Source organism: Aythya fuligula, chromosome 12 (assembly GCF_009819795.1).
Source record: "Aythya fuligula isolate bAytFul2 chromosome 12, bAytFul2.pri, whole genome shotgun sequence".
In the NCBI taxonomy this organism is placed as follows: Eukaryota; Metazoa; Chordata; class Aves; order Anseriformes; family Anatidae; genus Aythya; species Aythya fuligula.
In genome coordinates this window covers 4,262,310-4,274,851 of record NC_045570.1, presented here as the reverse complement: position 1 = coordinate 4,274,851, position 12,542 = coordinate 4,262,310, and the positions used below count along the sequence as shown (strand labels likewise).

The 12,542-nt window shown below is 37.6% G+C and overlaps 1 protein-coding gene across 1 annotated transcript; it reads left to right on the top strand.

Annotated features, from left to right (window-relative positions):
- Positions 1 to 4,073: 4,073 nt before the first annotated feature.
- Positions 4,074 to 11,839, top strand: SNX20 (sorting nexin 20). The gene is made up of 4 exons (XM_032195649.1): positions 4,074 to 4,241; positions 6,303 to 6,481; positions 8,089 to 8,240; positions 10,831 to 11,839. The coding sequence occupies exons 2-4, from the start codon at positions 6,316 to 6,318 to the stop codon at positions 11,497 to 11,499; spliced, it is 987 nt and encodes a 328-aa protein (XP_032051540.1). The 5' UTR covers positions 4,074 to 4,241; positions 6,303 to 6,315; the 3' UTR covers positions 11,500 to 11,839.
- The last annotated feature ends 703 nt before the right edge of the window (positions 11,840 to 12,542 follow it).

Here is a 12,542-nt window from a genome sequence, read left to right as displayed (position 1 = left end):
TGCGGAAGGACAGTCAGTAAAACCGAGCTATGCTCTGATAATCCTCAGGGTGGCCATCTCTACACACCGGCTGCATTTTCCTCCATTTGTTGAGCCACCTTTTATACTACTACAAAATGCATCAGTACGTCTGCTCTAAGTCCTATTATCCCAAATTTTGTGATATTTACATTTTGGGTATAAATAAATTACATGAGGAACATGACTATAAGTATTAACTATACTATAATCACATACAATAAGAAAAGCTGACAGACATTATAAGAATAAAATATCAAAATATTAGATAGGAATAGCTATATATGGTATGCCTAGTAACTCAACAACAAATATTTAAAAATATTTCTCTAGTCCAAGTAATTATGTACTTAACTCTCTTACTTCAGCAGGGAAAATGACCAACATACACCATTTAGAAAATCTGTCCTGCAGACAGAAGAGCACTTGTGAAATGTAACCCGTGTTAATATCCTATTGACCCATTGGGCTTGCAGTACAGCTCTGTCTCTCTGACAGACTGCAGATGAAAGACAGACTATGACTGTTATTTACTCTAAAGCTCCTTTGCACTCCTTTAGAAGTAATAAAGGAGTTGTAAAGTGGTAACAGGGCTTTGGCAGTGTAAAATGGGCCTGTTGCATTTCTTTCATGTTAAAAACCCTGTCTGTAACACCAGCACAAGATACTTGCCATTAAATGGCAAGGTAGTTGGTGTTTTTTTTTTTGTTGTTTTTGTGTTTTTTTTTAAACTGCACTCTTGATAAAAGAAACATGTTTTATAATTTATAAGTATGGTAAACAAATTCCACTTTCAAAAGACATAGTATCATACAATTAAACATTATATGAATAACATGGAACAGTAGTTTGTGCTATGCCAGGATGCTGTTCATTTATCACAGTACCCCAAAAGTGCAGAATATTCGTACAGAACAGCTAAGTATTTCTCCTACTTCAAACATGGAAACAGAAGTTACTTATGCTGTTGCGTTTGAAAAAAAAAAATAAAAAAATGAAAAGTTATTGTAGAAGCATCAAAGATAACATTACAGCACTCTTTCAAAATATTAGTTGTGTGGTAAAAGAGGTCTTGGGTAAATATATTAGGTATTTCTGCCTCCCCTTGTTTTGTTTTGTTTCATTACCAACAGTTCTAATTAATGATTTGGTAAAATAAATAAGGATTAGTTACATAGGTTGGAGCCTGAGAGCAAAAAGCCATACAGGCCCTAGGAGGGAGCCTGAAGCTGTATTTCATAGGGCTGAAGCTGAAGAGGATTTTGTAACAGAAAGACTACAGCCACATTCTCTTACTTGAATAGGAGCTTGCTATGCCCATTACAGCAGGACAAACCTGGCAGTAAACTGCAGCTTGGGCATAACTTTGGTTTATCACATCATTTCCCAAGCTGATACCAGCTTTGTGTTCTGTGATTGAATGTTTTTTCTGTCTGGGTTTGTGTAGTCTACCACATTGGGAAAACGTTAACTGCCCAAATCAAGGCAGGATGTTTTACACTGCTGTAGACATCCCTTCTGGTTCTTAAACCATCAAAAGCATGAATGCTGGTCTTGGGATACAGGCATCCTTAATGTGGCACCACAAGACTTGCTCATCTGGTGGCTAATTAGCAAGTTTTAGACATAAGCTTCCAGGGAACTCTTCGTAAAATGGGACCTTCCATCTTAGATATGTATGGAGGACATAACTTGTATGACAACCACTTTTATGCACTGCAGTGTTACAATTTTAACCTTGCCTAGCTCCTGTGTTACTGCAGAGCATTCTTTTTCCATATCCCTCGGTAAACGTGTCTTAATGTTGTGCTCTTTATGTATGCCAGACAAAGTCAGTGCCTGCACAGAATACAAACTCTGAGTAAGCCACTGCATGAAAACCCCTTTTCCATCACTGAATGTGACAGAATACGCTTTTTCATAAACGTTTACCATCATTTTATGAATAGTTAAATAAACTGATGGTGTAAGTGCACTTTCCAATCTCAGAACAGTATGCTGCCATTGTGAAAAATCCCCTTTTCTGCTGCTTAACCCTTTAGTCGGTATTTGACTGCTGGAAGTGAAACTAAAAATATGAAGAGATATTCGTTGTACATTCTGCTAGAAACACCACTGTATGTTGTAGGGTTTTTTTTGTTTGTTTGTTTTTAATGTGCTAATCAAGTGGAAATAAGAAAAGTAAAATACTGCCAGACTAACAACAGTTGGTCCAGGTAAAGGCCTGGGGCTGTCTGGACAAAACCTGAGCAGATGGGAGCAGGATGGGGAGGAGCAGCCAGGGAAGCCTGCAATGGCTATCACAGCTCCTGAGCATGAGGCCAGCAGTAGCCCTGGGGATGTTCCCTTGCCACCAGTTCAGGATCTGCCTGTACCTGCCACAGCTGGCTCTTCTGAGGTAGACAGAATTCCCACAGAACACCCTCGATTTGTAAACTGTTCCGTATCAGTCAGCCATGTTCATAACAGATTTCACTTTTTTTTTTTTTTTTTTTTTTTTTAATCATCCAGGTTAATTTGACTAGAAGGTGCTTATTCTGAAATAATTGAACACAGAGGTCATTCTTCATGTACTGAAAAATACACTTTCCTCTTTTCCTTCAGCTTTATCAAGAGCAGGACAATAGCACTAAGCATCACAAAATAATACATTGCTTTTTGGCAACACATAAATTAGCGGATTCAGAATTCAAAGCTCAAATACATCTGTGAACTGTCAGCAGGGGTGAAATGCACTGAAATCCCCCTTGGTTTTTGTTCACAATTGTAACCAAACCCATAAATCTAACTTTAAAGGAATAAGACTTGAGCCAGAAGCCCATGCCTTGTCTACACTTGAAAGAGTTGGCTGGTACAGCTACACCTTAGAGCTGTATTGGCAAGCACAGATTTCTTTTCTGGTGTAACTTAAATCACTTTCCGCATGGAACATGCTAAATGGGCTAAAGGACTCTGCCAATATAACGGCATCTATGCTAGGGGTCTTGCCAGTATGGCTGTAGCTGCATGGGAGTGATTTTTCATCGTTCTGACAGCTATTTTGGCAAAACTTCTACATTTAGACAGAGTCCAAGTTAAAGTTGGCATTGTTCTATGTTGAGAATAAAGCAGAAGAGAGGCATTGGCAGTTTATGGCCCTGGTTTTATATTATTTGAAATTGTTGTTCTAAAGGAATGTGTGGGGCAGGATCCATGTGGTCCTTTGGATGTTTGCCTCCCACATTAGTGCTGCATTAAAATGTCCTGTTTTTTTTCAGTGAGTGAGCTTTGGCAACCGGGAAAATTACATTACTAAAAAAGAGTGTCCATACTATTTACCCCAGAAATAGCTATCCTGGTGTTTTAAAGCAAATTTCCAAAGTGAAGTGAACTACAAAAGGAAGCATCTGGGCCAATGGACATGTGGATTAATGCATCATTCTTCTTCACTTTGTCCTCAGCTCAACAAAGAATTTAAGTACAGGATTAATTTTAGGCACACACATAAGTCCATTTCAAGTTTAGTCGTCATGTCAAATATGATAATGCTCCTTTCTGAACTTCAATTAAGCAGATATTTGAAATTAATCGTATGCTTAAGCACTGTGCAGAATCAGGATTTCTGTCAGAAGGGCAATTTTACATAGAACGAGGCTATTAATTGTGGTACCATCTGCATTTTCTTTCCTGAATTGGATGCTGTTTGTATTTTAAAGATGTCCTACAGGGCATATTTTTCCACATAAGTGCATTTACATATACATGTTTTTTTTCTTCGGTGTTTTTTTTTTTTTTTTTTTTTTTTTGGGGGGGGGGGGGAGGGAGGGTGGGAGAATGGTCAGAAATCCACGTGGACAAGTTTTCATTGATTTTGTAATTGCATTTACTGTTGAGCTCTTTCCCGCTTTGTGTTTGCGTGTGTAATACTGACATTTGGGTTTGCAAAAGTGCCCTTGTGGCTGGAGCTGCATCACTGCATCTTGTCTGCAGACAGCAGCCAGGCTGTTCGAAGCAGATAGGAAATTACATGTGTAATCAGTCAGCACCGAAGCAGTGAGCCAATTGGATGAGGAAGTCTGATTTAATCAAGACTTCTTCCTTCCTTTTTGTAAAACACAGAATGTGCCTGCTAGAAGCACACACAGACATATTTTTTCTGCATTTTGAAAATGCAAAGCAGGCCGCTCATGACTTCGTACAGACTACCCACGCACCACAACTAAAATCTCCTTGGCAGTTCCCAGGTGAGTTTTCTGTGCACTTTGGCTTCTGCCGATACTTTTAACTCAGTCTGAGTGACATTTACTCTGATACAGAGCAGGAGTACCTGGCCAAAGTAAAATTGTGTCATTTATTGCAGGTTTCCTTATGTTGTTCTGGACTTTTTTTATATGCAAAAATAAATAGTCTCTTAGTTAAAGTTTAACTTTCCCAACAAAAAGTCACTGTAAAGTGTTATGAAGCATGGATAATTTTCAATGCATATACGTGAAGACTTGTATATTACACCATTCACTTCTGCATCACTCTATATGCAAGTATGTTGTATTACTCAGATAAATCATGTTTTAAAGTGATATTTATATATGCATACACACAGATATTTATGTATATAAAGTTTATAGATATATAAAGATATATTTATTGAATATAAATGCAATTTTGCTTATTAGGTTATGCCAACTCACAACTAAGAAAAACGTCCTTATTTAAATTTGGCCATTTTCAGATGCCTCATTTAATCTGGTATTTTGAGATTACATTCAAAAAAATATTTGAAAGTTTACAGTCTTGGGATAAACTGTCACAAATATCTAAAGGGATAAGCAGATAGAAATAATCAGCCACTCTTACTGTTCAAAAACGACATCTTGGAAAGTAATAGAAGAACAGTGAAAACTTTTACCCCTTGGTCCAAAGTTCAAAACTAAGGGCTTCTATGATGCTCTTCATAATGAGGATGATGATATGTATGTTCTTGTTTATCCAAGCCAGGCAGAGGAAAGGCTGCTTAGAGGAAAGCATTTCCATTATTTCCAGTGAGGAAAGTAATTGCTTTTCTTTTTACAGCCCTGTAGTTTGCCAGAAATCAATAGCTCTGCTGAAGGAGTTTCCTCACCTCTGTAACTGGCATTGCATAACTGTGTGGTAGACAAGCGGTGACAAAATGATATGTAGTAACACCTCTGTCCTAAACCCCCTCGTTACTTAATAACCTCTCCTTGGGCATTATTTCTACATTTCGAGCAGGGAGAGTTGCACTTTTTTAGAGTAGATTTTCATGTTATTTGATTTTCACCCATTGGATAAACTGTAAGCAACACTTCTCATGGTAACTAACTGAACACAGCACCCTGGCAAAGTGGTTAGGATGTTCTTAAAACTTTCTAAACTGCTGGTAGAATACAATGACGTTAGAAGTATTTTTTTTATTTTTATTTTTTCATAAAATGTACATCTTAAGGAGACATTTATGTGGCAGAATAGCCAATCCAGTCTATGGAGTAGTAGATTGATTTAAGCATTTTATAAGCACATGGCAAAATATCAGTCCTAGCAGAACAGACTTACAAATCTACTAGAAGCGCAGTGTATGGACTAAAAGAAGTAAAGGAAGACTGCTTGTGCATAATAATTAGAAACCTCGGTTTGCCTTCCACCTAGCCATTGTCAAACTCAGTTGTTATTCTCTCACAGTACAGTGACAAGTCTCTCTGGAGAGAACTTGAAACTGTGAAATAAAACAAAAATATTATGCTGTTTCAGATAGCGCCTTGTTTTGCCTTATAGGCCAACACAGTAATTAAGAACAGATGGTAAGTTCTGGAGTCTTGAGAATGGTAATCTCCAGCAGTATAAGAGAGCCAGGCTGCTAGTTATACTGATAATCTCCAAGATTTGAGTCCACGTGAACTAGTACTTGTGAGGTGTGGGGCAAAAAAATATATATAATAAATCAGATTTCAGGAGAAAAAATCAGCTCTCACTGAAGTTTATGGCAAAATCCTCATAGGTAACTAAGGAGCTATGTACCTAATCCTATTTAACATAACTTACTGTGATTTTCATGTTTGATTTTACTCTGCCAAAAAATGTCCAAGTACTTTCAGTGGTAATATTAATAAGAATAGTTCTTCAGTGGTAACTATGTATATATTTCAATTTATTACTTTAGTTTTCATAAAACTACTGTGCCCTCACACATGTTCACAGAAAGCGATGAGGAAGCCAACGAAAAAGATAACCAGACTAGATCCTCTAAAGGCATGCTACTAAGAAATGTCCTATTTTTTGTAATCTTTCAGTGACAGCTTTGCAATGGAAGAAGACACACACTGCACAGCAGAAAGGGGGCTGTTGGAAGCTGTGAGCAGGATTACTATGTTTTCTACGACTGCTTCTCTTGATGAAGAACAAAATCAACCTAAAGCTGAAATTTCTTGTCAAGTGAACAAAGAAAACCCAAAAAAAGATGACCTCCAAGGTTGATGCTATCCTTTCATTTTATTTCTTATGTAGTTATTGACCACTTATATAAAAACTTCACTTTATTTACTACAATAGTCCAAATTTACATTGCCTACTCCACTGAAAATAACCCTTGATTGAACTTGTAATAATACCGTAGCAATAGCAAAACAGATGCACTTCTTGATACACACACATACAGTTTTCCTTCTAAATCTCTTGTACCTGAAATTTATTCCAGAATAAATTTACACACCCAAGACCAAAACAATGCTCATCAGTTGGCCTGTCTTGGGAGCACTCTTTCTGTACATCACAAAATCTGAATTTCTTGGCAGTGTCATTAAGGACACCAAGAACTTGATTGAAACTAATCTCAAGCAGTAGTTTCTCACATGCCCAATGAAGAAGCAGCATTGGACTTCTACTATCCCTAAGATTACTGTCACACTATTTAATAAAATGTTAAATATAATTCATAATATATGCAATTTCATCAAGATTTTCAGCCTACAAAGCTATCATAAACAGCACCTCTCTCTCAAGAAATAACGTTTTACAGAGATTGAGCCAATCACTGCAGGCCTTGATATTTAGAACTGTATGACCAAACGATTAACAGCATGTAAAAGTGGGGCTACTGATGGAGTACTACAGTGCATTTACATTCCTGTTTCTGCATCAAGCAGTTATCCTCCCATTCACTTGTGGTCATTCACTTCCATTGTCTGCATGTTGCAGGCTGACTTCAGCTGAGTGTGTTGACAGAGACATTACTGAGAGGAAACTGAGACTGCTGTGCCCACTACTCCATTTCTTTTATCCACTTTGTTAGGCTGTATGCCACTTGATGAAAACTGTTGTCGCTATATTTCAAAGGCAGAGAAATCACCCTTCTGAAAAGCTTCATCAAATTCCCCTGTAAGCGAACCAGCCAAGCTTCATTTTTACATATGCATATACGGTGGGGATTTTGTGTCTGTGTATGTGACTATGCGTGGAGGAAGGAAGGGAGTTGCACATACAAATATCACTGTGGCATCACTTCAGCTACAAAAGAAAAGAGGATGTGACAATTCCTCCCTCAGCTAAGCTGGTTATCTGAGTTTCTTCTTTAAGGTTAGGGCATTCATGTTTCTCAGCTTTCACCTGTTACTGTACAGTCCTGATATTTGAATATGGTCAGTATTTCAATATACGTCTGAATTTGCATCTGCATTGTATTATATCATCCTCTTAGCAAGGAAGAAGGCTGGAGAAGCATCTGATTCAAAACAGTGAGTCAGAGGATTTTAGGCCTACTGGGCCTCAGCTGGGATGCTGAGGCCTACCTCCTGCCCGCATGGCACCTGAGGCTACATCCTAGACATACAATGCTTCTTGTCAATATTTTTCCATAATAAGTTAAATTTATATTCTGCAGCCAATGTAGTGTCTTTCAAATTTCAGAGCACAACAGCTTTCCTTAGAGAACCTGAAGCAGTCTTTATTAGCAGTGGAATCATTCTTTAGGTTTTGCTGTTATGGCAACAGAAATTCTAAGCTCTGCTTTCACAATAAACATGTAGAAGTCTTTTCAAATGCAAAGGTTATAATCTGAAATATTTTATATATTGGTTTTAGATTCTAATGCATCCCTAAGTCCCAACTCTTCAATGACCACTAAGGAGCTTCAGGAATACTGGAGGAATGAAAAAAGCCAGTGCATACAGGTCAAACTCCTTTTTGAAATCCCATCAACCAGAATTGTAGAGCACCACTTATCTAAATATGTGGTAAGTGAAAAAATTAATATGTAAGAAGATCATTAATTTTTATTCACTCTACAGGGGTCTGCACAGCACACAGCATGAAGACCTCACTGATGGCCAGGTTCTGCAAGCTGTGATCATACTGAGTAGAGCCTGTTCTCACTGTTCATAAGGGCATAGCTGGTGGTATCTGCCCCTAAAAAAAAAAAAAAAAAAAAACAAAAAAAAAAAAAAAAAAAAACCTCTGACAATCAGTTCATAAAACCTGCAGCAGTGGGAAAGCAATATCAAGTCAATTAGTAGCTTGAGTATCCTTTACACCCAGAGGCTTGTCAACATTAAAGAAATTCACACAAGTACAAAAATATCAATGCAGTTACACTGGCACTGAGCTAGACTGCTGTAACAGCTGCATGGTATTTATATAACCTCCACATCAGAAATTTATGTTAGCACAAGTGCAAAATTCTTTGATGTAGACAAAATTTAAGACATCCTCCAGCTAGATCTCTTCTGGGATTGTTTCCCTTCCCTACCTAGAGCTCCATTAGATGGAATATTTCTGTCATATTTTTAAGGTGAAGCATAAGTATGAGGGACAGGAACAGGAGAATGGGTTGGATTTTCATACCTTTTCTCACAGCACTGAGACTTAGGGTTTTTTTATTATTATTATTTCTAATTTTGCTCTTGGACTTCTGGAGGACTGATCTAGAGCAAGTCTTCTTCAGTGCTTGTCAGTGAAATTCAGATAGGGTTGTTTTCCTCATTTGCAACAATCTCTGAGATCTGCAGATGAAAAATGCTAACAGTCATACTGGTGACACTGATCCTGGGTGATGCAGCTCAGTAGAGTTTAAAGCAGGTTCTAGAGATTGTCCAAATATTTTGTTGCACATTATACACACCTATTTTGATGCTCCTGTCTTACACACCCTCAAGAGTATCCAAGTTATTGAATAATTAAAGAATATTTTAGTACAGCTGTATGAGGACAAGGTTATCAGGTTGGCGTACGTGCAAGTAGTTAAACCTAGTTGTTAAGTCACAAGCCTAGGCAAAATAATTTACATTACAACAAAATTGAGCCAATTTGAATGACAGTTTAATTAAATGGTATTTCTTCTCTTTCTCATGCACACTACACTCACACAAAAAGTACATGTAAATTATTCACTTAGCTGCCCTTTATAAAATGATAACTTATGATTGCTTTGGATATGCATCAAGAGTATATACACTTTTCAGCAGGGATCACGGCAAAATATAGCAAAACGTCACAGTGCTTAGAAATGAAAAGAGATCAGAGGAGTCAGATCAAATTTAGAAACCTTTCAAGAAATGCCTGTAAAGATCATTTATGAAGATTAATACAGAGAATTTCTCTGTAAGGAAAATCAAGGAAGAGGATCAGAATGACACTAGTGCTAGTACTAGTTTTCACCCTTCTATACCAGCACAGAAAACAATTGGTGTGTGTAAAACTGCTCCAGCTCTTGTATAATTCAGTGGAAAGTTGAATGTGAACATCCAAAAGCCAGCAAGGTCAACAGTCCATGCCCTTAGCTGGTGCACAATGACACAGCAAAGCAGTGGAGCTCCACTGGTTTATGCATATTAGGTATTTGGCCCTTCTTCAACATTATGGTGCTTGGATCAGGCCCAAAGGAGACTGTATCTGTACAACACAACTCTCAATTTTATTTTGCAGCTATTTTGCTAATATCACATTTATTATAGTCATTTTCTTTTCGAGGCCAGAAAAGAGCTGAGGAAGATGGACTTTTGAGAACTGTTAATGTGGGACAGCATTGCTGTTAATGAAGGATTTTGGCTAACAAACACAGATTTTTGTAGAAATGTCACCTTTTTGCAGTATATTTATATATGCCAAGAAAGTTTGAACAGGATTTGAACAGGACAATGATTTAAAGGGCAAATGAGACTTTGGATTTGCTCCATCTTATTTTTGCATACACCAAATGTTACTGCCAAATATTCCCTCTTCTTTCACAGCATTAATAATGCCCCCAAATCCTAGAAATGTCTGATACAAACATAATTTCTGTGTATTACCACCAATGGAAAATACATTAAGTTCAATATTAAGTCTGGGATATCCATTCAGTTCACTGATGATGATTGATTGCAGCAGCCATGGCTATTAGAAGCAAGCATAGCTACAGAAATGCTCTGTAAGGCTCTGTAAGTGATTTTACGTGCTTCAGTCTGCTAGTTCACCATTGTCAGCACTTTGCAGGATGGGATCCATTAGTACTTTGTTTATCTACAACTCATTTACATGCAAAGGCTAAGCATGGTGCCAAAGTCCAAAACAGCTGGAGGGGGGAATTATTACTTTGATGGCTACAGATCTCAAAGATCAGCCCTACACTGAGCATACTCTGTAATCCTAGCCAGTGATTAATTTAGAAACTGCACAACAATCCCAAAGAATATACAGGATTATATGCATGAAAGTGGTGAAGGAAGGTTTCAGCTGTTGGAATATACAATCACAATCTTCTCAAAGCAGTAACAGACCCAAAACGTGGCTGCACTGGGGCTAGGATGGTCCTTCTCATTTTTGTTTTTCTTTTTTTGTTGTGTTTAGATGTATAAAATCATAATTTTGCAGACAGGAAGCTTTGACAGCAACAAGTCTGTAATTGAACGGCGTTATTCAGATTTTGAGAAACTGCACAGAAATCTTCTGGAGGACTTTAGTGAAGAATTGGAAGATGTGACCTTTCCCAAAAAAGCCCTAACAGGGAACTTCACAGAAGAAATAATCAATGAGAGAAAACTAGCCTTTAAGGACTACCTGAGGCGTCTTTATTCTATGAAATATATCCGAAGATCAAAAAAATTTATTGACTTTTTAACAAAGCCAGAGCTTCAGGAAGCATACGGCTGCCTGCGAGGTGGCCACTACACCAAAGCTTTGGAAATCCTTTTAGAAGTCATTGGTCTGCAGGAGAGGCTGACGAGAGGCAACCCTGTCTCAATTGTCCCTACTCTCTGTGCTATTGTGGTGTGCTACAAGGACCTGGACAACCCAGCAAGTGCCTTTGAATATGGAGAAAAAGCTCTATCACGCCTTCGGGTACATAACAGTCACAAGTATTATATTCCCCTGTTAGAAGCAATGATAACTTTGGCATATGAACTTGGAAAGGATTTTCTGTCTTTGCAAGAGAAACTGGAAGAATGGAAGGCAAAAAAAGATCCTGTACGAGTTTTTTCCCTGAAAGAACTTGCAGTTCGGGAGTATGTACAATGAATACAAGAAATAATTTAATTAAATAGCAAAGCTGCCTGCTCCTTTTCCTGAACACAGTAACTTGAAAGAGTAATAACTGGAAATTACCTGTTAGGGTAACATAACTTTAAACTAGTAGAACAAATATATATATGTCAACATTAGCATATGTTTGAAAATGTTATATTTACTCTACAGATTTGAGAAGCACCTAAGCTTAAGACTTCTGGAAAGAAATTTGTAACTAAAAGTAATTTATAATTTGCTTATTTTGACAATATTTTGAACATAGCCCACTTTGTATGCATGCATAGCTAGAATAGGAAAATACAATGAATAAAGCACTTAAGAATCTGCAGAATCAGAGGCATTGCTTGCTTTTGGGGAAATTACTTCCTTTCAAGAAGAAAAATATGTAAAGGACACATTTTCAGACACCAAATGTTGATTTTTACTCTTCCAGCTGAAGCCCAGTCAAACAACATTTTTCAATTTCTGAGAATGCTGAGGTTGGTCCTGTTCCTACTGAAGTCACGTTCTTTTGGGGGAGGAACTGGGGGAAGGTTTGCAATCAACTTTGGTAGGAGTAAAAAAAAAAAATACAAGTGATGGTCATGCCATCAGAGGTGAGAGAATATGCTTCGTTTCCCTTTTGTAGCTGACACAGTTTTATGACTTGCATTGAAGGCATATTCTTGTCTGAGGCAATTTTTAAGAATAGCTCTGATCTGAGTAAAAAATTCATACCACATGCCATGCATAGATAGTGGAAAGGAACCACTGAAGGGTGCTGCTGAGGAGAACATCTGGCTAATATAATGATAGCATTTAATTCTGATTATCAAGCTGTGGGACACATGATTAATGAGCAATCTATCCTAAGCACATGCTTCTCTGTTGTCTTTCAGAGGTTTATGTAAATTGGACTTTGCCTTAGTTTTACAGCCTGGTACACCATACAGCTATCATTTTGGTGGCTCTGCAATATCACATCTAATTCTTTGATGGACCCAATCCACATATATGAATACTACACTTACCTTGGCCCTAACACTCTTGTGAAA

Coding starts and splice junctions, on each gene's coding strand:
- SNX20 (XM_032195649.1), top strand. CDS start 6,316: ATGGAAGAAGACACACACTGCACAGCAGAAAGGGGGCTGTTGGAAGCT. Junction 6,482..8,088: donor AAAAAAAGATGACCTCCAAG/GTTGATGCTATC, acceptor TATTGGTTTTAG/ATTCTAATGCATCCCTAAGT. Junction 8,241..10,830: donor ACCACTTATCTAAATATGTG/GTAAGTGAAAAA, acceptor TGTTGTGTTTAG/ATGTATAAAATCATAATTTT.